The sequence below is a fragment of the Camelus dromedarius genome, chromosome 31 (genome assembly GCF_036321535.1).
Source record: "Camelus dromedarius isolate mCamDro1 chromosome 31, mCamDro1.pat, whole genome shotgun sequence".
Classification (NCBI taxonomy): domain Eukaryota; kingdom Metazoa; phylum Chordata; class Mammalia; order Artiodactyla; family Camelidae; genus Camelus; species Camelus dromedarius.
This window is the reverse complement of record NC_087466.1, coordinates 6,720,790-6,747,662: the sequence shown is the minus strand read 5'-3', so window position 1 is coordinate 6,747,662 and position 26,873 is coordinate 6,720,790. Positions and strand designations below refer to the sequence as shown.

At 52.7% G+C, this 26,873-nt stretch overlaps 1 protein-coding gene and 1 long non-coding RNA gene across 6 annotated transcripts in view; one reads left to right on the top strand and one right to left on the bottom strand.

Moving 5' to 3' along the window:
- The window catches only part of LOC135319735 (uncharacterized), a 35,194-nt gene extending 24,071 nt beyond the window's left edge, over positions 1–11,123 (top strand). For 2 of the 3 annotated variants that reach the window (XR_010378560.1, XR_010378561.1), the window contains exons 3-5: positions 1,547–1,690; positions 2,245–2,444; positions 8,827–11,123. This is a non-coding gene — a long non-coding RNA (uncharacterized LOC135319735). Of the gene's footprint in view, positions 1–1,429; positions 1,691–2,244; positions 2,445–8,826 lie in introns of all 3 variants that reach the window. The other variant, XR_010378559.1, reaches the window with a different exon arrangement.
- Positions 2,438–26,873, bottom strand: part of TTC28 (tetratricopeptide repeat domain 28) — a 477,328-nt gene continuing 452,892 nt past the window's right edge. For 2 of the 3 annotated variants that reach the window (XM_031442960.2, XM_010992318.3), the window contains 9 exons: positions 20,469–20,648; positions 17,816–18,536; positions 16,201–16,325; positions 13,856–14,087; positions 13,168–13,244; positions 11,635–11,658; positions 10,854–10,983; positions 8,403–8,510; positions 2,438–7,252 (listed from right to left, as the gene is read on the bottom strand). In XM_031442960.2, the coding sequence (XP_031298820.1) occupies positions 5,634–7,252; positions 8,403–8,510; positions 10,854–10,983; positions 11,635–11,658; positions 13,168–13,244; positions 13,856–14,087; positions 16,201–16,325; positions 17,816–18,536; positions 20,469–20,648 (3,216 nt within the window). In that variant the 3' untranslated portion in view covers positions 2,438–5,633. The remainder of the gene's footprint in view (positions 7,253–8,402; positions 8,511–10,853; positions 10,984–11,634; positions 11,659–13,167; positions 13,245–13,855; positions 14,088–16,200; positions 16,326–17,815; positions 18,537–20,468; positions 20,649–26,873) is intronic. The other variant, XM_031442961.2, reaches the window with a different exon arrangement.

Below are 26,873 nucleotides of genomic sequence, written 5' to 3'. Positions count from 1 at the left end.
TTTATGTATTTCCTGAAGTAACATATAAGCAGAAATAAAAATAAGTATATATTTTACTGGCTAAAAATGAGACTGTAGTCTACTGTACAGACTTCTGGTCTTGAATAGAACAAATAAGAAACACCTGTGGCATTAATAAAAGTAAATCCCAGAAACTCCCAAGGTGGCACCGAAGTTATCTATCAGTTTAGATACATAATATTTTTTCACGTCCATTACGAGTTCCTCCATGGTTCATATGCTGTTTAGTGCATTTTAAAATATCTAAGTTATTGGCAGCTTTTCCAGTATTGTCTTCTTGTTGGTACCTAACTGAAATGCACTGTGTTCTCATTAGGTTGGTGGCAATGATATTGATTCCTCAGTATTTGCTAGACTTGCCACGTGGCCTGTACATGGTCTGTTTTCATAAAATATTCTGTGTGTGCTTGTAAAGACAGATTCACTCTCAAAGACCCGCTTCTTTGCATTTCACAAGCCTGTTGGCTGAATTGTTTTAACCTACCACATGCTTTCTAGATTTCTGTCTGCTTCATCTATCAGTTATTGAGGGTAAAGGATAAAACCTCCAGTGATGACAGTGTAGTTCTCCAAATTTGCAGTTCTACCAGTTCTTATTTATGAATTTTGAAACTATATTGTTAGCTGCATACACATTTAGAATTTTGCCTTTCTGCTGAGTTTTTTAACATTAGAAAATGGATCTTCTTTGCTTTTATTAGTGCCTTTTACTGTCTATTTTGATAATCCTTTTACTGTCAGTCATTCGGGGCCCTTACGCTTTTGCAGTTGAGTTTTTTCTTTCCAAACAGCATATAGTTTTTAAAGAGCATGTGGCATGTTGCTATCGTCTGTCAGTCTCCTTTTCAATTAAGTTTAGTTCACTTACATTTATAATGATTACTGATTATTTTATTTCATCTTATTTTTGTTCTCCTTTTAAATTGTTTTTTGTTGTTCCCTCCTTTTTCTGTTTTAGATCAAGTAAGTTTTTAAAAATTTATTTCTCTTCCATTAACTAGTTTGGTATAATCCTCTTCCAATTTTGTGTGTCTGTGATTATGCATATTTAACTTACTCTAAAAGTCTACTCTCTCTTCCCAAAAACAAGTAACACTTTAACTTTTATTTTACATATTATTGTCCAATATTTTAATTTTTCTTTTTGAGACATTACTCTTTTTATACAATCAGTATTTGGTTTTTTTTTCACATTTACCTAGTTCTTTATTTCTTCATTATTTCTTCATGCATCTCAGACTTTCATATGTAAGACTGCTTTCCTTTCTGAAGTATAGTTGACCCTTGAACAAGGTGGGGGTTAGGGTGCCGAAACTTTGCACAATTGAACCTGCATATAACTTACTATCTGCCCTCCATATACACAATTCCTCACAGTTCCTCCATATCTGTGGTTCTACATCTGCAGTTTCAGCCCACCGTGGATTGTGTAGCACTGTAGGATTTACTACTGGAAACAGCTGTGTGCATGCGGACCTGCGTGGTTCAAACCTATGTTGTTTGTCTACACACTTATACATGGTAGAATTTCTGTCCTTCAACACAGAAGATCAGAAGCATTTAGCTCCCCAAATCACCACCACTGACAGGTGCCTGTGCTCAGGGCTGGAGAAGCCTGTGTGCGGGGCACCTCTGCTGTGTGCTTTCTGTGGATCTACTCCTGGCAAAGGTGAGGCTACAGTGTATTTTAAGGACTAAACTCCAGACAGGAGCATGTGCTCATTAATGACACGTGACCGCTTTGTGTACTGCAAAGAAACCTAGGCAGTGTGGGACGTGCATAGAAACTGACTCAGATACAGCACTTAAAACCAAGGGAGCTCATGCTTTAATAGACACTGAAATCACAAAGGAAGGCCAAGTGCCTTAGCAATCTCAATAAAAATATGAAGTTCTTTTTACATGGTAAATTTCATAATATAAAAAGTTTAATGCCATCTGGAAAGTGTAATTTACAAAAAAAAGTCCACATAGGCCAAAGATGGCTAACACTGCATACAAGGGGGATGAGTGCCGAGTAGGGGAGGCGTCTGAGGCAGGGACCATGTGTGTCCTTACATGGACCATCTTTGAAGGATCTGGCACAAACAAGGGCCCAGTTCACAAACCACATGTACAATTATTTTAGGTAAAATGAAGAAATACATGATGAAAATTATACAGTTTTCACATTCTCTTAACTCACTAAAAACAAACCAAATTATCGTGTGGTATTTTTTCCAGCCTGAACTGAAACTAACGAAGTTCCCTTGTTGGGGGTGGAACGGCAGGACAGGCACTGTACTGGGGATCTGCTGCAGTGACCGCCTACTGAGATTCACCAGGACAGACCAGAGCATGATGGGGCTGGTGTGTGCAGGACACCTCCTGCTGAGACCCAGCAAGCAGCAGTGTGGACCAGGAATTTTTTCAAACAGATGGAGGTGAGGACTTTTTCATTTACTACATACCAATATGCATCAAAATGTAAGCTTTAGTAGCTAATTTTACCTTGGCCTACTGACTTAGTTAAAATCATTGAAGTAGTTGAGTGGTTTGCTGGTGAGAATTAAGACAAGAGTCTACTGCCTTGCTTTGTGGTCATACCAAGGCTTCTAGGAGAGGGAGATTTTATTGCTTGTATTCAGTATATTTGCATCTGATAGAGGAGAGTAGGGGCAGGGCGTTCCAGGTTCCTGAGCTGTAAAAGAAATAGATCCAATGCTATCTGCATACAGTGAGGAAAAATATTTTTGTAAATTTCACCCCCACCCATCGACTACTTCCACGTGGGGCTGAGAGCCAAGGACTGTGCAGGAGTCATTGGGGTCCATCTCATGGCTCAGGTCCCACACATGCCTGACAGTTCTATCCACAGCCTGACACTCACTTTCCCTAGATTGTAGAAACAAAACATTATTCTAACTGTGTTTTCTGTCATCTACGTCTGGAGTCAGCAAACTTTTTCTTAAAAGGCCAGATATTCTAGGTTTTGTGGACCAAGAGGTAAAATCAAGAATATTATGTAGGTACTTATATAAATATGTAAAAATGTACAATCCATTCCTCACTCATGGTTGTGAAAAACCAGGCCTCTGACCAAATTTAGCGTATGGGTCATCGTTTGCCAACCCCTGATCTGTACAAAGAAATCTGTGAATTATACAATCTCAGCATAACTTTTAAGTGCATACTTTTTTCAGGGTAGCCTGAAAAATTCACTTTGATTTTACATCAATTTCACTTACATAGAAAACACCAAGACTGACAGTAAACATGTAGGGGCAACTCCACAGTGATTTTTAGATTGGTCCTGTTACTTCATCATCCTTGCTTTCCTTCATTGAAGCTTATATCTAGGACCAAAAAAAAAAAAATCACATCTTCCATTTGGCTTTTCAACATGAAACCTACAACAACAAATGTACGTAAGAACTGAAACCAGGTTAGGGTCCACGAGTCCTCCTAGCTGGCTCAGCAGCCATGGGAAGCGGTCTGGGTGGTGGAGGGTGTGAGCCCAGAGCTGGGCAGACAGGGCTGCGCCCTCGTCCTCACAGACAGAGCACAGTCCCCAGGCCTTTCCTCCAGGGCTCCCTGGCACTTGGGAAAGAGGCTGAGAGTTGCTGAGAAAGGAACGGCCTAACTCTCTATATATGGATTCAAAAATTTACTTTGAGGTTTATTTCTTGTTATTGAGGACCTGATTTTGCTAGCTAAATGCACAGTGCTATAAACGTGGCTTTTGTTCGCTATACTGGTACTTTTATTACCATGTATAAAAGACATAAAGACAAACTCATAGTTGCTTGCTTCTTTATAAAGTATTTCTCTTCCAGTGTTGGGATCAGGGTTAGAATGTGACATCCTTACTCTTTGCTTTTGTCAACATGGCTGTTGGGTTAAGCACAAAAAAACTATGACGTAGCTCAGGAGAGTAACACAGATTGAATAAATATCATCTTTTCCTCCTTTCAGAGTACAGTGAGGACCAGGGCAAATAGTCAATGTCTGTGCATAAAGTGAGATCCTACCCAAGGCTAAAAAACCACCTGGGGGTCTTGATGTTAGTGTCCCACCTGCCAGGCCCTCATGTCCGCTCCCTGTGTTGCTGGTCCCAGGCCCAGTGGCTGACCACCTCTGTGTGATGTACCCTCACAGTGAGGATGGTAGGATTTTAATTTCAGAATTACCTAAAAAAGGCTTATGTGAATTCTCCAACTAAACATGATTTTCAGTATTTCATTTTCTTTATTAAAATAAGTTAATTGTTCTTCCTACCTAGACTATTCTTTTGTCTCATCCCAGCTGGCAGTAATTTCAGTGAGCTGTAGGGAAAGTCCTCCCACTTTTCCCCTAAGACAGCACTTTTAGGAATATCTATTTCCCTGTTCAGCAATAATTCAGATGTGTATCTCAGCAGAAGGCCCCGTTTCTGAGGCTGTGGACATGAAAGGGCCACAGGAGCAAGGGCCACCAGTCGCGGCTAAGATGAAGGTCCAAACGCAGCTCATAGGTGCTGAGATTGTGTGAACCTGGCAACCGACTTAGATAGAAGGGGTTTCAGAGGCCTGGAGTTGGGGAAAGAGAATAAAATGAAGCTGTAATAAAGGGAAATAGGAGCTGGAAGCTAGATTCTGGTTAAATCTAGTTAGTTGTAGGTTTGTGGGGTTTTTGTTGTTGTTGTTTGTTAATAATTTCAACCTCCCCAAACTTGATAATTGCTTATTGATGACTATTCAAAATTCGACATTTTAAAAAACAGTTTGAGCTTTTAAAAATAATAGCTATAAATGCAAAGTACTATTGATAATAAAACCGAGTTGTTTATCCATGTACAAAAAAGGTCAGTAATGTTTTAAAAGCACAAAGTTGCATTTTAAATCACAATTGCATAGTTCTAAAATGCCTGGATAAGAGTTACATGAATTTTCTTTAAAAATTCAAGTTTGGTTGACAGTGTGGCCCCAGGGACGTTTGTAGAGCTGATGGAGCAGAGTTCGAGGTGGAAGCTCTATTTCCAAGTGAGTTATTGCATTGTTACTGTGATGTTACAATGTTGTGAGACCAAAATTGCTACAATTTAAGTACAAATCATTGGCATTTTTAAACCCAGTATCCTGTTTTTGGCTACTATAATAACACTTTCGTGTAGAATTCAACTTAGATTTTATATATCCCATCCCCAACCAGCACCTGAAAGCCTTAAAAAAGCTCTATTTGTATTTCTGTGTATAAAAGGTACTGCATATATACCTCTTAGCAAAATATGTGTTCCCTTTCCTCTCCCAACCCCTGAACCATGACCACTTTTGTACAAAAATCCTGTTGAAGAATCACATCAAAGAGGAGAAGCAGGGAGTTCAAAGGTAAACATTTGGTGAGGTGTGTAGAAAATTCCATGAGCCTCCTGTACCAACCCCACAGAAGTCCTGGCTTTTGGTGAATCTGGCCTAGAGTCCCAGAGGAGCCACTGGTGTGTGTGTGGTGGCATCTGGGTATGGTGGTGCACCACGCCCAGAGAGCACACCCTCGGTGGGGTGACCGCTGTCAGACAAGGAGCAGGCCAAGTGAGCGCTAAGATCCGGCGGCAGGCGCTGCACTCTGAGTCAGTATCAGTGGGTATAAAAGATGCTTTAGCATTTGGAGGAAGGAAAAAATCTTCCTGGGGACAGAAACTTGTAGCCATTTCCAGAAGGAAGTCTCAAAGGGCGTGTGGGAGCTGGGGCAGGAGGGCCGGCAGGCAGTGGCAGCGTGCTCAGCGTGGTGGTCTCCGTGTGCCAGTGTCCGTTGGGAGGGGCTTTTTGTGGCGTTTCTCCATGTTGCTGCAAAGACAGCTCCTTAAGTTCCAGCTTGTCTACTCCTTCCTCCTTCTTGTTGTGCCGAGGTGACAAATTTAATAGACTGAGGACATCTCTTTTGGAAGTCATCGTTCCAGGGGTCCCCCTGAATATTTTCATTGGTCCCGTGGAATGCTGGGGTGTGCTCTGCCAGAACATCTTCAGGTTGTGGACAGCCTGCACTTTCTCGTCAATGGCTGCCATTTTCAGTTTGTCTATGTCGGGAGCGTCAGCCGGACTCGAGCGAGCAGAACCAGCTGAGGAATAGGAGAGAGCTGGGGATGGTGCACTACCAGCAGGAGACTGGTGGCCTGAGCTTGGGGACATGTTCCTTGGTGATTTGGAGATGTGAGCGCTGTAAGGAGAGCTGGGGTACTTCAGCTTAAAGAGAGGCTGGTCGGTCAGGGAGGTCTGGGAGTCAGAGCCAGGCGATGGCCGGCCGCTCTGCTGGCTCGGGCTGTCTTTGATGGACACCTCCGAGGTGGTGGGGCTGCTGTATCCTGAACTCACCTTGGGTAGGGATGAGCTTCTGGCTGGGGGCTTTGGTTTGACAGTCACCGGCGATGGCTGGCTCTTCTGGTGGGAGAGGGCAGGCCGGCTAAACGCACTTGTTTCTGACGCTCGGAAGACGGCTGCACTATTGGGCATGGAAATGCCATCTTCAGGATTAGTACCCTTGCCTTGACTGCCGCCCCTCTGAAGACGCTCCACTGCAATGAGATGACTTTGTGTCTCCTCTAGAATCTTCTGGGCCAGCTCTTGTGGATCAAGCTTTGCGTTGCTTTCTTCTTGGGACTTAACGGTACTGTCGGTTTCTGTGCTAGACTGATCTGATTCTCCCGTATCTGAACTTGCTAGTTTTCCAACCTTTTGGAAGGGTGAGTTTGGGCTGGGAATCAGGGTCATCTTAACTGGAGAATTTGGAGTGCTTATGCTCCCCTTGGAGCTGACCGAAACTCTCACACCTCCAGCAGTACCCCCTCGGGACTGTTTGGGATCTGGTGAGAAGCGGGCCTTTCTGTTTTCTTGGTAGGCTGCCAAAGGCTCAGTGCTGATGATGGAAAACCCTTCATATTCTTCTTCGTCTTTGCTGCCTGCAGGGTGGGTCTGGGGGGATAGCTGGCTCCGAGGCAGGGTGGATCGCTGGGGGTAAGCAGTCTTACAGTCCTGCCGTCCTCGCGGACCCCCGCCTTCTGACCCGCCCTCGGGCTTGGAGACAAAGCTCATGGAGGAGGCGATGGAGCTCAGGCTGTACACGGAGATGGCATCAGAGGCTGTGCTCTCTGCCCCAGTGGGAGAGAAAGGAGGGTGCTGGTAGCCCAAGGGCAGGGCGTTGGAGACAGACTGGGCTGAGGCCAGAGACTCCAGGGAGGATGAGCTGTCAAGGCTGAGGCGCTTGGGCAGCTCAGTGGAATCTGAGACAAAACATAAATGCCCAGAGGGCAGCTAGAATTAATATATGGTTTTGATTTTTTCTTTCACATGCATCCTTAAATGCATAGAAGCTCGCAGAGAATTATGCAAGTGCTGCTTATACACAACTTGAATTCATCTAAAAATCTTGAAAAACAATCTTGTTGGAAAAAGTAAATCTTACATAGGGGACAAAAACACCCCAGGGGCACCCGTTTCACCAGACCCCATGTCGGCCTCCTGTGATGTCCCCTGTCCTAAACCCACATCTGCCACTCCTCCCAGCTATAGCCCCATTGCTCCCCATTCTGGCAACCTCCTCAGGAGTCACTCACATGCCTCTCCACACGGCCTCCCCGCCCACCTGCTCTCCACCGGCTCCAGGCAGGCTTTCCTTCCCAGTTCCTGTGAAGGTCACCAGTGGCCACCACCAAATCCAGTTCCCTGCTCAGTTCTGCACAGTCCATCACACCCGGCCCTCACAGACTGATCCTTCCTAGGCCCCACCTCATCTCTGTAGCCTTTGACCCTTGGAGTGCCCACAGGAAGAGGTCCTCTTCCCCTCCGACCCGTATGCACATTTATCACTCCGTGGTGAATCAGCTGCCTGTGAAGGTGTCCAGCAGATATTTCAAAACTGAACATGTCCAAGATGGAACTCAAACCTGTTACCCTGCCATTTTCAGGGTCTCAGCAAAGGCAGTCCCGTTCTGGGAGCTGCTCCAGAAATCATCTTTGACCCTCTCTGGTCGGATGCAGACCATTCATCAGCAGACCCTGCTGGCTGCCTTAAACCTTGGCCACCAGCCGAGCCAGCATGTAGTCTCACTCGGCCCTTTGAGAAGGGCAGGCAGGCAGGTAGGCAGGCAGGCTTGCCCCCAGGGTCCTGAAAATTGCCTCCTCGCAGGCCAGGATCTGCCCACCACCCTCATCTCCTGGTCCCTTAATCTGCACATCTTCTGAGCACTTGGCAGCACCTCATCTAGTACTACACGTATGTTCATCGAAAATTCCGTGAGAGCAGGGAGTTTCTGCTTACTTGGACAATCCCTAACACACACAAAATGTTTGTTCACTTAATTCTTCCCCTTCCCAAACCATAGTCAGGTCTGTGCCCGTGGCCCCGGGGGCGGCGCCGTGCAGAGTGTTTACCAAAGAGCGCGAGCAGGGCCTGCAGCGCAAAGTGCATGGTTCGTCGGTTGGCCTGTTTCCCGGTTTTCAGAATTACTTCCTCCTGACCAACTTCACAGAGATCAAAACCTGGAGAAACAAAGAATGTGAATAGCTGCTTCCTTAGGGAAGATCCCATATCTGAAAAGGGTGAGCGCCGCCATACAGTCCCATGGGCTCCCCTGCAGACCCCTCAGCAAACCCCACCTGGGGCCGCCCGCCTGCACGTACTCCCGCGGACATCAGGGCTGCGCCCCTAGCCCTTCACACTTGTGCCTTGTGCAGGCCACCCAGCCTGGCTCCCCTCTGTCCCTTGAGCGCTGGCTGCTCTCTCGCCCTGAACTGCATTCTCTGGAGATGAGGGTGGGAATTAGGCTCATTAACACTTGTCTCCATTCTTTTGCAGAACAGTCCACTTAAAGAAGACTGTCCGGGACAAACACTGGGTCCAGTATTTAAAGCTGGTGCAGGGAAGGTGGAAGCTGCTCAGGGGCAAGGACAGTGTCTCCACGTGGGGTCAGTGTTTGCCACCAAGGGCTCTGTCATGAGCTGTGTCTAGCACGGCAGCACCTGCTTTCTTGGCTGAACCACTCTGCAGGGACGGCACTTTGCTCTGCCAGGGCCCAGGGGGCTGCTCCTGAGTCTGACAGTGGTTTTGGTGAGTCATGGCGCCCGCACAGCAAAGGGCAGGAGGTGCCTAACGAGCCGTTGCCACAGCACTTGGACTAATCAGGAGCCATCACAGAGGCACCCGGCACGTCTCCTGGGAGGGGTGCAGGAGGAAGACGCCCAACACAGACGCTGTGGCCACAGACAGGATCACCAAGCAAGAAGGTAGGGTCTCCCTGGATCACGGAGCTCGGCTTGAAACAGTACAGACACTCAGTGCTGACAGCTGGGGTGGGGGGCGGTCAGAGGCCCAGGAAGGCTACTGTGATCCCAGGCCCTTTCCCTCCTCTGACCTCAGTGTTCCAATGACAGGGACCTATGATACTCAGTGCATGACGGGGTGTAGTCATCAAAGGAGAACTCTGTCTTTTTTATTCATATAATTCTGATGTTGGTCTGACACCACCATTCCTTTGGGAATTAGGTTCACTAGAGAGGCCGCTCAGCATTCTCATTGCTGTGGGACATTTTCCCCTGTGAACTCAAAAATGGTGCCTGAAAACAACAGGAAGGTCTCAGAGAACTCAGCTTTTAGAAAACAAATAACAAATAATATAAATGTAATATTTTAGTTAGAAATGTTTACTTTATGAAACCTGTTTGAATGGGCTGCTCCAATAGAACTGAGTTCTCTAAATAACCAGCAGCTCCGTGATGGGTTATGACGGCTGAAGGCTGGAAGGGGGCGCGTCTCCTCCACAGTCTAAGTATGTTCACCCCGCCTTGCCCCTCGACTATCACTGGGATTCGGAAAGGACAGAGAAGAGCGTCCGTGAAAATCGCCCGTGATCCTAACACCAGAGAGCACCAGTGACACCCCGGCCCAGGGGCGTCAGACAGCCCATCCGCACGCCTGCACAGGCCTCATGCTCTTCGATGGCTCTTCCCTCTGCCTGGCTCTTTCATCCTGAAAACCATCCACAGGCGTTCAGGGCCCGCCTGGCTCCCTGCCCTGACCCCTCCAGCCAATCACTGTGACCCTGATGTCTTTGTCCTTGACGCTGCTTCCTCACCTTCTGAGGTGCCCCCCTTCGATTAGGTCCTTTCTGTGTCTGTCTGTCTTCCTCACTAGAATGAAAACTCTGAGGGTAGGACCTTTTGTCCTTCATTCACTGCTGCATCCCCAGTGCCTGGAACATTGCCCAGCACATAACAGGTGTTCCAAAAAAGGCTTGTAGAGTGAATAGCTCCTCAGCAAGTCACACAGGCACTTAAGTGAGGCAGGAGGAGCCGCTTAAAACCTCTTGAGGCAGTTTTATCAACAAATGTACTTGTGGTAAAAAAGAAAAAAAAAAAGTAGCTATTGTGTCAGGAGCTGCTTCAGCTGTGTTACAGTGTTGAGAAGCGAGTGTCCCGCACTGAACAAGGATCCTGGAATGTGCACTTCTAGGTCCCTACAGTCAAGTCAAAGGTGGTTTCAATTGTATTTTTTTCTGCCAAGTTCCAGGAGCCAGGGATAGAGACCAATGTTAAATCATTGTTTTATGACTTCATGGCATGACTCCCAACAATATTGGAATCCAGCAGATTCATCTCAGTGATGCCTGCAGGTGGGAGACAAACCATAATGTAGGAGAGATGGGGCAGCTGGAAGGACATTTTGGAAACTGCTAACAATAGAGTCTTTGCATAAACGATTTGTAAGTAATAAACACTAAGACCCCTAAGAGCTTACCAACTTCACTCAACAGAAACTAGGAGAAAAGAGCACTTTAAAAAAATGGAACAGAAGAAGCCAATTAAGTGAAGGACGCTCTGTCCTACCTAGAGCCGCTAGGAACTCATGACATCCCGGGAGCCGCCACAGCTGGACGCTGATGGAGACCTGAATGGGGGCCGATGTGAAGTCCTGCTCCTTCTCACTGGCCTGCAGCTGGACCAGCACCTGGTGGAGCTGAGTGGGGAGAGCGTCAGCGCCCGCTGCGTCCGGCCCCCCACGATTTGTCCCTAAGTTTTTCCTGTGTCACCTGTTCTTGTCATTTCTAACGACCTTACATGGGGGCAGCATCTGAAATTCTTTTCACAGTGCCTTTATGCCTACTGTCCTGTTGTCCTCTGTCGGCGGCTCACAGTCAGGGTTTCTGCCTCCCGCCTCTTCCCTCGATCACTGGCCACAGGGCTCTGAGCGCAGGAGGGGCTCGGGGACGAGGAGAGGGGTGGGGTATAGCACCGTCGCCTCCCTCTTTATGAGCTCGAGGTAGATGGTGAGGGGACTCCCACACTACATCCCGGAGCCTCAGCACTCAAGGAAGAAGACACATAACCTGCCGAGTGTGGGAACTCCACCAGGGCCTTGTGTGGGTTCAGTGTGTTGCTCACTTAAAGTCACTTCTTCCCTGCTGTTCTGAGGGAACTTGAAAGCTCAAACCAAGAACACAAGAAGGGTGGAGCAGGAAAGGGAGCAGAGCAGAGGAGGGGGCAGACCGCCTGAGCCAGCGGCATGGCCCCCGGCCTGCGTGCCTGTGAGACCGCAGTGCCGGGGGACCTTGGGGTGGGCGGGTGCAGGGGCTCACCTGACGACAGTGCTACTCAAAGTGGTACTCACCATTCCAACCATATTTTTAACAGCCTTCGGCCAGCAGATTTTAAGAAAAAGAAAGAAAAAGAGAGAGAAAGAAGAGAGTTTAGACTCAAGCACAGGTTGTTATGCAGCACAAGCTGATCACTGCTGTAGGAGGCGCCACACCAGGCCCACGGCTCTGACCCGGGGGGAGAGGAGCGAGAGTCAGCAGGACACACAGGAAAACGGACAGCCACACCCAGGCCAGACGCGCTCGGGGGGGGGGGGGGGGGGGGGGACTCGGGCTCAGGGGCGGCTGGGAGAGGGGAAGGGGCACAGCAGGCGTACAGGCCACTCTGGAAAGCAAAGTCTCTGGTTCCAGAGTGACTCGGAAGTGCCCACCAGCCACCAGGGGCGGCCAGGACGCTTCCCTGCCAAAGTCCCTGTGTCGCCACTACAAGCAAGGAATTAAAGCGACTGGCTTTCTGGACTCTCAGCTTTGCCCTGCAAATGCAATTTTAGTTTTTTCTTTTTGTAAAGCACAGGCTTCTAGCCCTCCTGGGTTCAGGATGTTTAAGTGTCTTCCTGCTTCTATTCAACAAGCACATGTAACACTCATTACAAAGTGAGAAACTCAGTGGAGGGGCCGAGTCAGTGAGCTATGTTCCAAAAGCAGGCCGGAAACCACCGCAGGTGGGGGTGGCTCCAGGCACCACTCTGATTTTAAGAGGTCAATCCTAGATGGAGCAGCTTTATTTCCACATAGAAATAGTTCTGCTTAAAAGGAAATTTGCCAATAAATATCGAATAATCTATTTTTCAAGTTATCACACTCCAAGATGACCAGAGAAAACTACTCTGTGCTTCAGGTGTTGCCGCTGTAGCCAGGTCTCTGATGCGTGGCCTTCACCCTGGGGCTTGTTCCAGGCCCTCGCTGGCCAGTAGGAACTGAAGGTGTGAGGCCAGGTTGGAAGGGCCTACATGATACTATGAGTTAGAGTCCTCCAATTCTCTGAATTAGCTCTACATTTTCTTAAAAGAAAGTACATTTTAAAATACCGGCCAAGCAGTATCTTTCATGAGAATTGACTTTGTGCTCACTGCTGTGCCTCAGTGGCTGTTTTGTTTCAAGCAGGGATCATACTCTGACCTGAGAGTAAGTATTGGAACACCCGTAGCCGTCCAGATGGGCTGGCCCTACACCGTGGCACTTGTCAGCCAGCAGAAGAGACGGCGGCTGGGGCTGTGCAGCCTGATGCAGGGTGGGGGGCCCTGGATGGAGAGTTCAGGACATGCCCTGAGGGCCCAGGTGACCGGGGTCCCACAAGCATCCTCTGAGGGCCCTAGTACTCTTGGGACTCAGCGCCCAGAGGGGACAGTGCGAGAACTTGCTCTTCCAGGCCTGCAGCTGCGGGGAGGACCGTTCTCCCAGCCCTTGCCTTTTCCTTCTAATCACTAAGGCTGAAAAAAAGCAATGAGACGCATCACGTGCAGGTTCCTACTTGGGGCCAAATCACTCTGTCTTCCCACCTCGGCGCAGCCCCCAGGCCTGGCCGCAGCTCGCCTGGCCTGACTCACCCGGCTGATGAGCTGCTCGCCTGTCTCCGAGGCAGTGATGAGCTTGCAGAGGGCTTGGAGGGCAGGGTTGGGCAGACCTAATGCAAGAGGAGAAGGCAAGCTTTATCTAGGGCGCCTCAGCACCCACAGTCCTGTGCGTTCCCAGGAAAAGAGCCCCAAGTGCTCAGCACTGGCATTTTCAGACGTGTGTTCGTGTCTGACTCGGGAAGAGTGGAGGGTCTCCGAGAAAGGCAGGTGGAGGCAGAGGCCAGTCCCAGCCCTGTGCTGTCCTCCAGGTGCGTGGTCACACTGCAGGACCTGGCCTCAGCTGCTCAGGCAGCATCACCCCTTCTGAGTGAAGCACAAAAGGCAACCCTGAGCACCTGCACCTGCTTCACCCTGGGGTCAGCTGCACGGCTCCATCAGATCTGAAGCTGCTGGTGGAACAGTAATAGCTGGCTTGCTCGGCATGACCTCTCGGCACCCCAGGAGGCAGAGCTGGGGCAGAGGGTGTGTTCCCGTTACAGACGGGAGAGTGAGGCAGGACAAGCACACTCCTCCCCAAGTCGGGGAGTCTGTGTCTGGGCCTCCCTGGTGTCTCCCCTGCCCCCCTCACTCCCACGTATGAGAGCCGGCAGGACCACAGCCGACCACCACCCTGCTTGTGCTGTCAGCCAGTCCCTCCGTCCCAGCCCTGCCCGAGGCTTACCCAGCAGGGACTGGATGGTGCTGCTGCACTGCTGGAGCCGGTCACCGGGGTCGGAGGTTGGGAAGAAGACGGCTGCCGGCAGGCCACTGGCTGGGGGGTCCAGCCGGAAGCCCACGGCGGTGAGGAGGGCCTGCCAGCCGGGGATGCCGCCCACCTTGTTCTCCACACTCTGCTGGGACGTGTACATGGCATTGCGCTGCCCGTTCTGAATGCGCTGCAGGGACTTCTCCACCTGGAAGGGAGAGGGTGTGAGGTGCTGCTCTACTCGGGGCAGTTTCAGCCCTGGTTTCTCTCCAGGTGGCTTTGGGGAAACACCAAGCCATTGCATGAAGCGTGCAGGGCTGACTGCTGCCACTAGGCGCCCAGGCCTGAGGACCACGACACTGCAGCGGTGTGCAGAGGGAGGGGCTGGGTGACTCAGAAGACCCTTAACCCAGCTCTGGGCTCCGAGCTCTCCTCCACAGACTCTGAAGCAATTTGTCTGAAAACCAGCCTCTGGCCCGGGGCCTGCCCCAAACCCTGCACTGACCACTCCCCATCACTAGGACATACCCCCTCTCACTGCCCCACACACATCACACACACCCCAAGGAGTGCCCACCACAGGGCCTCGTCCCCCGTGTGTCTGACTCCCTTCTTCCTGCAGCCTGGGACACCCCTGCCCATCCAGTGACCTTTCCCAGGCCCACCCGGGGCCTGGCACATGTGGGCTGCGTTCATCCAGGAAACTGCCACCTGACCCCCCCCCCCCCAGGAGCACCCACAGCACCTGCTGGAGCTGCAGGCCTTCCCCTGGCTGTTTTTCTCTCCAAGGGAAACCTCAGTCCATCCTGAGTTCTCACCTGCCTTGGGGCACGTGTGCTGTATGTAACTAGAGGGGAAGGAGAGCTGTCCAAGATGTCACCTGGGACTTTTCTTGCTGTAAAACCCTGGGTTGCTGGGGGCTGACATCACAGGTAGGAGAAAAAAGCCTTCCCGGGCAGGAAAAACAGTTGGACAGCCCTTGGGGACACTGTCCACTGGGTAGTCAGAAGGAAGTGAGGACTGGTGAACTTGACCCATGGCCCCTGTACTCACCCTAGAAGGTGAAGCCAAGAAAGAAGAGAAAACCCTGGCCAAATGGGAGCGGAGAGGCATGGCTCTCGCTCCACAGCCTGGCCTGGGAGGAGAAAGCAAACGTGGAGAGGGCCACTCAGTCATCCAGGAAAAGTGGTCTGGGGGCTGCATCAAGGAATGAGGGCACTTCTGGGGGTGACAGGGACCTGAGAAGTGTCCTACTGCTGAATAACTTAAAGGCTCTGAGCCGTCTCCAGGCACAGGTTAAAATCAGTTGAGAAAGTCTCCCCAAATTCTCAAAGCACGTGAGCACGTCTACCCCGCAGCAGGTGGCTGGGCGTCCTCACGTCTGGCCTGGGGCTGTCAGAGGTTCCAGGCTCCAGCATTCTCCTTGTTCACACACTGATTTCCTTCAGGCTAAGAAAATCTCAAGGCAGACCTGAGCTTAAGAAATGTCTGTGACTGATCTCTCAGGAGCTCTCTGAGAGCTGCCACCCCAGGCCCGTGGGCAGCATTCGCCTGGCCAAGGGGACAGGCCCACCTGGAAGCCGGCAGAGCCCAGTGCCTCTCTGTGCTGTGAGGTGGCCACAGGCGGCTCTTTGCCTTAGGTTTGGAAAGAGCTTAGGTGGCATGGGCTGTCCACCCTTGCTGCCCAGGCCTGGGCTGGGACTGAGCTGGTCTTCCTGGCACAGAACTCCAAGGAGGCCAAGAGTTCTAAATCGTTCGAAACTGCCTTCAGGTTATCAAGGTGGAAGGTTGGAACCAGCTTGACTTGTAGCCCTACATCCTGCAGACAGTGGCGTGGGGGCTCTGATTATACTCCCGTCGCAGCTCCGCCAAGGGGAGGGTCAGGCTTGGACTCTTCTTCCAACTGAGTTTAGGGTAAGCCTGGTGTCATCTGATCATAGAATACCAGCTCTCAGCTACCAGGACCCTATTCTCGCCTTTTCTCTAATTCTCACGATAACCTTGAAAAGGGAACGTCTCATCCCCGCTTCCACACCAGAAGTTGAGGCTCAGAGAGCCAAGCTGACTTGCCCAAAGCCATGTGGCCGGAGGTGGCTGTGGCGAGGCCCTGCTCCAGGTCCCCCTCGGCTGCCCCCCCCCCCCAGGTCTGGCAAGGATGGCCACAGCCGTCAGTGTGACAGCACACACGTCCCCATCACACATAATGACTGGCTGTGCCCACAGCCCCAGGGGACAGTTTCCCTCCACCTGCTCATGCCCCTGGTGCTGTGGAAACCCTCCAGCCTCACCCTGCCCCCCTGGTGTCTCCGGGGGCCCCTTACCAGGTGCAGCAGCACTCGCAGGGCATCCCGCGCTCGCTCCGGGTGCTGGAGGATCTCTGTGAGGGCCTGGCCGATGAGCGAGGAGGGGCTGTTGAGCTTCACGTCGCTCCCGATGAGCAGGAACCCTGTGGGGAGCATGGACGGCACCTCAGAGCCACCCTCGCCCAGTCCTGGCCTGGCCTCTCTAGCTCATTTGTTGCAGAAAGAGGGGCCCGCCCAGCACAGCTGCTCCACAGGCTAGACTGGGGCATCTCACTCACTGGGAGCAGTTTGGTACCCATCTGTCCCCTCCCTTTTAAGAGTTGATACTGTTTAATTGCTCAGTAAGTGGATGGTGCTGTTTCACTGTGACAGTGGCTCAGGAAAATGCCTCTGCTTTCCTGCGGCGCAGTGAGTGAGGGCAGGAACAGGCTGTGTGGCCTCCGGGGCCCTTCCCTGGCTTGGCCAGCATCCTGGGAAATGACCTCCCTTGTTTTTCCTAAATTCATCTGTGTCTAGAACGAGCCCAGGGATGGAGGGGCAGGTGTGCTTGACTCCTTGGGGCCATCAGACGAGGGGACAGGAGGCAGCACCTGAGCCAACAGACTCGGGGCTGGGAAGGAGCCACACATCCATCTGCCTGGGTCCCACCCCTCCCTCCTGCCCCCCGGCTTCCTTTCCCAGCACCCACTCCATCAGCAGGCCCGGGGGGAGGCACGGTGGTACAGTCTCCACCGAGCAACTTTAGGACCAACCTGCCCCCAAGTAATGGAGGGAAAGGGTTTTCTAAGAATGAATGAGGCAAGGCTGTTTTAAGGGTAACAAGGCAGCATCATTAAACATCACTTTCCCCAGAACAGATGGCTTTTGTATTGTCACCGAAACTAAACAATGACAGAAATACCACGTCCATGAACACATCAGGAAGATGGGGAGGCAGTCCTGACAGGACTAAATGGCCAAGCACTTGGGCTGGGTCCCCCCCAGACCCTGCATAATGTTCTGTGGTACCACATGCAGCTCAGCCCCTGCTGACTGCCATGAATGGATACGAAACAGACATTTGCTGAAAATGATCATGGGAACCCCAACTGATTTCTGCAACTCCCGGCAGTGGCAGGGGACCATGCCCCCTTCACTCCCAGCCCCTTACGCTGCCCTGAGCTGCCAGCCCTCCTCACACAGCACAAGACGTCCAGCCCGCTCCTCATACAAGGAGCCACCACCATCCCCTTGTTAGCACCGAGGACACAGAGAGGGTAAGTAACCTGTCTCGGGCCACACAGCCTGACATGGATCCCGATCTTACTCGAGTCCTCCAATGACCGAATCCAGGGTCTTTCTACCGCACTGACCTCTCCCTCCTATGGTTTGGGATTTCACCTGAGGGGCCTCCCAGCACACACATCAGGGGAGCCTGACACACGCAAACCGTTCTGCTGCTCGCTGTTGAAAGACTACTTTAATATTTGTGTAACACGAGACTGACCTGGCAGCAGGCAAGAGTCCCAGCCAGCAAGGTGCTCTCCCTTAATCTCCACACTGCCCTCGCCAGGGCCGGCCCCACCCTCCCTACCCCAACCCGGGGCTGTGAGGACCGCCCCCCAGGCGCTCGACCTACGGCCCGAGCTCCTACCTGCCCAGTTGGAGGGGTGCGAGAAGGCCTTGCTGCTCTGCACCACCTTCATGGCCTCGCCCAGGGCCGCACTGGCCTTCAGGCCATTCAGCAGGGACGAGTACAGGGCATGCAGGAACATCTTGGAAGCGGCCACAGGCACAGGCCACAGAGACACGAGGACACACTGTGTGCCAGCCGCCAGGAAGGCCCGTGTCAGTGCGATGACCCCGTCGGCTGTGACTTTGCTGTTGGACTCCTGGGATGAGCCGAGGACCACCAGCTTCACGGGCAGCCGCAGGTCCAGGACATCAGCGGCCGTGAGCAGCAGCTCCTGCAGCGGTGGGCAGTCCGAGAGGCTCTCCCCGTCGCTGGTGTCGTCCTGCACCCGCAGGGACTCGGGGATCGTGTAGGGGTGGCCGAAGGAGCTCTTGCTGCCGGCGGGATTGCCGTCCACACTGGGTGTGAGGACCAAGGCCGACAGTTTCCAAGAGATGTGAGTGGCGAAGTGGACGCACTCGGCCTGGGTCAGGGCACTCATGACCCGCTCTTTGGTGGCCACACTGCCCACCAGGGGCTGGCAGCCCAGCAGCTCTGCCACCATGTAGGCTTCCTCCTCAGCCGAGGGCATCGGGCCCCACAGCCACCTGTCCATCACTGCTGACGGGAGCTTGGGATTGCCCACCACGGCTGCCATGGATGTGGAGCTGGAGAACGTGGGCGGGTTCTTCCTCAGGTGAGACTGGGAGGGGAGGGGAGACAGCAGACCAGCCATCAGTCAGCAGCCAGGCTGCCCAGCGGCCGAGCGTGGGGACGGCCAGCTCTCTGCAGCCCCGGGTCCAGCGTGGCTCTGCCTGTTCTCCCCAAACCTCGTTCACTCTGCTTTTCACACCTTTCTGACACAGGTGCACGTCTTACTGAGAATCACAGCTGCTGTGACAAGCTCTTGAAAATAATCAGGACTAGGTGGCAGGAAGAACCCTTCCTGCTCATCAGGCCCGGGCGGGCCGGGGGAGGAGCATCGACAGGACGGCCTGTGGGAGGGAGGGGCTGTGTCGCCTGCCCCACATCCCTCTCCCACAGACCCCCTGTGAGCCCCTAAATGAGAGGGAACCCACTCCTGATGTGTCAGGAGCTTTGAGGGGTGACTGTTTAAAGTGCAAAAAGCACATCACGCTCAGGGGAGCAGGGCCAAATCCAGTCCTTAGAGGCACTACAGGCTGAAAAGGCAGGCGTTCCTTCCCACTCCACCTGCCGCAGAGGAACAGCAGCACTGATGTGAAGTCAGCATAAAGAAACCCAACAAAGTTCTGATTTTCCCCAGTGCTTTTTGATGCTTTTTGAGAAACAGCAAGTATCAAATTATCGCAAAATAACTTTTTGGTGTCTCCACCTGGTGATGCCTTAAACTCTGCAGAAGAGAAGCCTATTGGGTGCGAGTCAGTAGACGGCACCCTCCAGCCCTGGTTACGTGAGCAGACGGCGGCTTGCTGTCGCATCCACAGGCCGCTCCCGCCACTTCCCGGGGCGCTCCTGGCGGTCCTCCGTGTGGGCCCGCACACAGCATGCTCACATCTGGGGCTCAGTCAACCATGGACACAAGAAAAACTTGGAGAAAATCATTTATTTCACTTTGAACTGATTCTTTCCCATGAGGAATATGATTTGGTAACTAAAGCAGCCCTAACGCAGAGCTCCAAAACCCGTGAGCAGACGCTGACCCAACTGCAACCCAGCCAATGACCAAGGTCAGCGGAGGTTGAGGCAGGTCCCGTGGGGGCCACCAGCACCCCGGGCCGGGGGTCTGAGGTCCTTAAACCAGCTGACACGCCCTCACTCTGTGAAAGGGCCTGTGACCGAGCCCTGCTGAGGTCTGAGGGCGCTAAGAGCAGCGGGCAGCTTGAGGGCATCGTCACCTCAAGGATGGAGCAGTTCAGGCCCCCGGAGGGGAGATAGCCCCGCACTGGGGCAGCGAGGATGCTGCAGGAGGTGGCAGGGGGGCGGGTAGAAGGAAGCCAGGGTTTCAGGGTCTCTGGACAAGTTTAGAAAAGGGAAGAGGGTTCGGGTCAGCTCAGAAGGCTCCCTAGTCAGGTGGGCAGGGCCGGCAACGGCTGTGGGCAAGCCCTGCCCTGCAGATGGCCCAGTGTCACTCTCTTGAGTTCCACAGACATGCCCATTCTGACTTCCGCTGAACCAGACCCAAGTCCCCTCCTGTCTCCTGAAAGCCCCACTTGCTCTCGGATCTTTGTCAGCCTGTGGGATTCTCTTCCACTTGATACTAATCTTATCTGTCGGCCCTCCCTGCCTGCGGCCCCTCGGCTCAGTCCACGGTCAGCCTGGAGGGGGCGAGCACAGCCTCATGGGGCTCGTGAGGGATGGGGTAACCAGCTTCCTCAGATGCTTGGCCTGGCCTCAAGCCTGACTTAGTGCTGTGAGTAGCTCCCAACCCTGATGTCACAGCAAAGAAATGTAGAGGGACATGACACACAGTGTGGCTCCCGGGGGTAGCAGCGAACTGTCAGGGTCCGGAGGGCTGCCCCCACCTTCAGACAGATCTACTCCAAAGTCGGCCCACCTGCGACAGACTATAAAGCCCACACTTTGCAGAGTCCACATCCTCTCCTGCAGGGGGCCCAGCCTGGCCAGGGCACTGCGCCCCGGGCACCCCACTCACCTTGGACTGTGGGCCGAGGGAGCGGATGGAGGGGACGGCGATGAGGGCGAAGCGCTCATAGAGGTACTCGTTGGAGGAGCTTCCCTTCAGGAGGGCGAAAGGGATGAGGTAGAGCTCCCCTTCCAGAACCAGGACCAGCTGCCGGTGCCGGCCGACGGGCCCGCTGGAGTGCATCAGGCCCTGCAGGGCAAGTGAGCAGCGGACATGTGTGTCAGGGCAGAGACGGGCCCAGGGCAGGCTCCCCAGAGGGTCCACGGGGAGTGTGGGTGACGGGCAGGGGCGTGGCCTGCGGGAGCACTGCCTGTCTCAGTCCCCGAGGACCTGGAGGAGGAGGCCAGAGGAGCAGGGCAAGGAGGGAGCCTGGGGTCACCCATCGTGGCAGAGGACTCCCACGGAGACAGGACCTGCCCTGGTCATCCAGATGTTTCCATAGGGGGCCAGGGGTTAATGCAAAGGGCAGCCATCCCAGAAAGCTCTCTGTGAGTCATGGAGCATACCAAGAACCAAGCCAGGGGATGCTGTGTTGGCACCGGGACCCTCAGAGCAGTATAGGAATGAACCCACTCATACAGATGGTGAGAACTCAACCAGAGTGGGATGTGCTGTCCATTTTGATGGACAAGAGGCTAGAGAACCACAGTGTGGACTGAAGCTTTGGGAGCTAGGATGACCTCCCGTGAAGAAAGGTCTGGATTCCTAGACCCCGCGTCACCTCCAGGCCTCTGTGCCTCTCCCCTGAGCAGAGGACAGCCCTTGGCCCCAGAATCTGCAGGTATTGACCCACTTGCTCCCCCGGGGCTGGCAGGAATCTGACACTGATGGGTCACCCATCACCCCTGAAAGGCCCAGGTGAGGACCTGAGGGCGGGGTGCCACAGACCCACAGCAGACAGACACCCTTCACTCTCCACAGAAGCAGAGACGAAGGCCATGGGAATCTTGATAAAACAAGTGGACAGCGATTGGGAAAACTGGACAAGATGGGCTGAGTGTAAATGAAGAGATGAAGGGGTCTCCGCCCTGAGCCTGCGGGGATGGGGAGCATGCAGGCCCACAGGGACCTCGGGGCAGGGTCACAGCCAGGCCCCCCTCGCCCATCTGCCACCCCAGCCGCCGTGCTCTGGGGAGTGAGTGTGCACACCTGAACCACAGCCGCGCTGCTTGTGAGCGCTTGGCTGAGGGCGCAGGAGGCACTTGGCTAACCCAAAGTGACATGTGCCTGGCGGGACATTCCGTCTGTACAAACCCCCTGTGGCTTTTTCTTTTTTTAAATTCTAGACACATCTAAAGAAAGCATAAATAAAAATTATTAGACCAATTTGCTTGTTTGATTTAAGAGCAATTTCCCAAGGAGAGGTAACAGCATCACTGTACAACCCAGGAAGGGAGAAGCGGGGCATGCACAGTGACCCCAGCGTTGCCAGTGATGGGTTTCTGGGGTGGCACAGGGAGCTAGGAAAGGCTGGGTGCCCACAGCCCTGCTCCACTCCAGCTGTTGACCCCCTGGGCCCATGTCCCCACAGTGGGCCACACCGAGGCCACTGCCTGGCCTGGCAGGTGGAGGGACTCTGGAGCACCCCTGCTGCTGCCGGGGGCCAAGTGCACCTGGAAGTGGAGCCAGAGCAGCTGGGCTGATGGTGCCCCGACCTTGGGGATGGGTCAGCAGCTGTGACAGTGACACCTGCTCGCTGCCCGGTCTCCTGCTGCCCAGCATGTGGGCAGTGTGGGGGCTCAGGCCACCTGCCAGGTGTGTGACCAGACCTGTCCGCTGATCCAGGGTCGCCGGGCATTGCTGGGCCTCCTATTATTCACACTATCTTTCTGCTGGGCCTCAGTCATTCTTCTAGCACAACCCATCCCCTCTCCCTCCTGTTTGTGAACAATCATGTGGCTAAAACCCACACATAGCCTCTGCAGAGCATCCAGCTCCAAACTGAGCCCAGGGATGAAGAGATGTCCTCATCTTCACGTCTCCCTCGCCATCGTCAGCTGTTCACTGAGTGTCCACGACTCCTGAACCTGAGAACTCCACCACCAAGCAGTGACCCTGAAGTCCAACTTCTGAGTCTGTGGTTCCTCTAGGCAGCCCCCAACAGATCCTGAGTGTTTGCCTGGCTGGTAAGTTCTGACTTGATCACCATTTTGGTCAATGGTCATCTCCTATATATACTCATGGTGAGTGGGGGGTCCTGGCACTGTTCAAAAGGCACCAATATTGTGATGGTGCATGTGTCCTGACCTCAGCTTAGAAGTCCGTGCTCTGTGCACAGGGCTGGGGCTCAGAATATCAGCCTGCAGCCCCCACTGCAGTGTAGGGAGCTCCATTTGCACGGAAGACGCAGGAGGCCCCCAGAGCTCCACAGCACCATGGGCCAGAGAATGAACATTCCTGATCACCGTGAGGGAGGGAAATAAAACTGGGTCCATGAACTTGCTGGCAGGTTAGATTTGGGATGACGCGGACTTTACTATCTACAACAAAGATTCCAGAAGCAAAGAACCACTGGGTATCTGGATATCCCAGAACTGTGTACAGGGTTTAAGATTTTTTCCCCTGATTTATGTTTTTGATTGAGTGAATTGATCAAACAGAACTTTTTAAGGTAGAGAAACCTTTTCTTTGATGCTTCTGAGAAGTCTTGGTGCCACAGATGGATGCATCAGTCTCAGTAAATATCATACCTGTTAGAAATAACTCCAAAACCACGACTAAAAGCTACGCAGATTGTAGACACTGTATTCCAACCAGAAATGCAAAAGCCAAAATTCAACCCACTCAGCCATGTTCTGTGACCAACCAAACAACAAACCACTGGTGTGCCTGGAGAGTCTGAGCCGGGGAGGGTGAGGAATCTGACTGCTGAGACGCGTGACCAGTGCCAACTAGAGCCAGAGAGGCCTGCCGGACACCCAGGGTGTGGCCTCAGCCAACGCAGCCCAGGGCTCTGTTTAGCCGCAGCGGCCTCACTGTGGCTGACATGGGGCAAAGGAGCTTCACACCCTCAGTGGCAGGCGCACCTCGGCTCCCCAGAAGCTGCTGGGGTCAGGCTGAGAGGCACTGCTGAACGTCAGCTCGGATCGGCCCACACGGCACTGACCCCAGTCAACACCGACCCCGGGCAGCACACCACTTGCCTCGCGGGCACTGGCTGGCCGGCCTGCGTGCTTGCGCCAGTGTGTTCAGTGCTACAGGCAGCTTGAGAGTAATTGCCTCCATTTTTCCTTCTCCTAATCAGTCGTGGAAACGCTCACTGTCCTTGGGTGATGTTTGTCCTCATCTGAATATTACTACAGATGTCTCAATCAGAAATCAATTAGAAAGCCTGGCGGTGCCCAACTCATGGGCCTTGTCCTCCACGCCACTCTGCAGTCAAGGTCCGACTGTTCTGCGGATAAACATTCCCGGACTGTCTCCAGAGCCTCCAGTCTATTTACAAACCAGGCACCTGACCCGTCAGTCTCACCCCCAGGCACCTGGTCCAGGGTTAACTAGTTCATCACGTTGTTTGATTTTGCAAGAGTCCCCTTTCCCCAGCACAGTAATTACGGTCCTGACCCAGCTAACGCCAAGCTCCCCTCCTGGCCAGGCCAGGTCCCTGCCTCGGGTTCTCAGATGAGCCGTCCTGGGCAAAGCTCTGGTGTTCAGGAATCAGTTTACCAACCCAACCGACATGAACAGCAAGTTTTAAGTCAGCTTCTGGGATCCTGAAACAGGCGACTCTTGCTTAACCCTGAAGATTCATTAGTCAGAGCAGAGGTGGATGAGGAGGACTCTTCTTTCTGATCAAAGTCATTCACTCTTCATTCCTGTCCTACCATCTTGGTTTTTAAGACTGTAAATGTAGGAAACTGGGAGTTTAAACAAATGGAAATGATGATAAGGGTGACCAAGACCAAAACTAGAACAAGCCCAAACCCCAACGATCCTGAAAGTCCCCAAACCTGGATGTTTAAAGAGGGGTTCGATAGAGCACAACGTTCAGAAATTGACTCACCATGCTGTACCCCTGTAACATGTCATGCTGTACATCAACTATACTTCAATAAAAAAAAAAAAAGATTTGACCAAATCCTAGGGAATTTCCTACTCCAAATCTGGGTCCTTGATGAAAGCAGCTTCTGGCCTTGGATGAAGCCCCACCTGCAAACGGACCTGAGGGAACGAGCAGCTTCTCGGAGCAGTCCCGCAGGGCCTCGGCACAGCTGATGCGGCCCCTGGAACACAGCTGTTGGCATGTGGTTCTGTGTGTGCCTGCTTTGAGGTCCAGACTGGTCCAATATCCATCCCTTCACCTCAAGCAAGGAAGTCCAGGCTCGGGCAAGAGGAACTACCCTTCACTCTACTGTGATTACAAATGACTGCCACGATACAAACAGGGTCCCTGTCCCTTTGACACCAAACACATCCAACTTTTCTCTAGTAACATTTTCTCCTTTGGGTCTGAGACAGGATTTGACTTTATGTCTGATGATGGCTCGTGTGCGTATGTAACTGGGCCCTCCTCAAAGACCACTGGACATGCTCACCCCATCCTGACAGCAAAGGACAGCGTGGTTCCAGGAAAGAGCCACACCACTGTTTCCCCTAAGCGAAATTAAATCAAGGGCTGCTGCAAGCCTGCAGTGAAACATAATTCTGTTCCACTTTTCATACCGTCTGACCTAGTCCCTTAGCAACAGGACTGCGGCGAAACAAAGGCAGTTGTTCAAATAATTATAAGCCTCACGTGAAGAGGCTAATCGTTTTAGTCTTGAAGTGTCAGTGATTCATAATCTTGGACTTTTGGTTTTGATTTGTATTTTCATTGAAAATGTGGAGAAGGGCCTGGCTCCGGCAGCTGACAGCGGCGAGGGGTGGGTGGTGCTGTGTCTCCCTCTAGTGGTCTTCGGAGCAAGACGAGAAGCGGCCGGAAGACCTGGCAGCCCAGCTGAGGGGAAGCGACTGGACCTCCTCCCCTCCCTCATCTGAGTCTGGGAGCATCAGACCTGGGCCACCACCCCCTCTCGGCCATCTCCTCTGTATCCAGGATGGAGTGTGCCCGGCTGTGCTCAGCATACGTCAATAAACACTTGAGTGAATGGATGAAACTGAGATGGAAGGAACTCCTGGCTAGACTGAGGTGTTTTTACTGAAATGCAGTGGGTCACATTAGGTAGCCAGGCAAAAGCTCCTGCCCTGATCATTTAATAGCCTTTGAAAGGTTTTTCTCCACATCTTATTTCAGGCAGCCTAACTTCTTCACTGTGGTCAGACTCCTCAGTCACAAATGAGAACACTTAAATATTAGGAACGAAGGGTCTGCTTTCTGGCTAAATGCCTCACTTCAAGAGCAGGGCCCCGTCCCATCTGTTCATACCCAGAGCCCTGAACACAGAGGCACCCCCACAGCTTCAGGACCCACACACACATTGGGGGCCAGGCTCTCCCCTCCTTAGTTAACCGTGTAAAGGCACCACTTATCACTGTTCTAACTCATCTGAGGCTCAAGTCCATAAATCTTCCCCTGCCAGCACCCCTGGAGGAGCACGGCTGCCCAGACACGAGCAGCCACCAACCTCATTGGTATATTTTCATTCTTTAAGTCACAGGGGAAAGTCCTCAGGGAGAAAAACTGTCTTAAAAAGACAGTGCAGACTTTATAGACTCACAGCTGTAGCAGCTTCCCTCCAGGTGGAAACTCTGGGGGAGGGAGGGACCGCTCCCCACCCACAGGAGTCCTGCCTTCCATACAAGGGAAGAGCCCTTCCCAGTCCCACCTCCCCAGGTCCCCCCAGCAAGACAAACAACTGTCAGGTGTGTCCCCTGCAGGCCTGTCGCTGGACTTGTGGTCCTGCCCAGAATAAGCAGGAAACCGGCACCTGGTCGACGGCGGAGGGGGTGGGGGTGGCTCACAGATGCAAAGTGCTCCCGGGCAGGCCCAGCCCCTTCCTTCTGCTCCATAACCTGCTGCAAAGTCCCAGGTGCCACACAAGAGTGGCCACAGAAAATTCATTAGTGTTTTCTGCCTTGGGTCTTCTGCTTTGTATCCACACTAGACCCAAAAATCAAATGCAGCTTTGGACTGTGTACCATTCCATAGACTTGACTGAGCGCTGACATGTACCAGGCCCTGTGCCAGCTGCTGGGGACACAGAGATGGCTCTTCTAGGCACACTGGCCTCATTTTCTAATGAGGACACGGGTACTCAGGGAGGAGTAGCAGCTTGGCCAAGGTCACCTAGCCAGGAAAAGGCATTGCCACACCCAAGTCCCACCTGCCAGCTCCTAAAGGCTCTGTGCTTTGCTCCACCTGGGTGTCCCCAAGCAAGGGGAGCCTAGAGGGCACCAGCAGGCAGTACGGCCTCCTGAGAAATGTTCGTCAAGCTGACACACATCCTTGCAAGTCACAGTGTGGTTTCCTGAGGA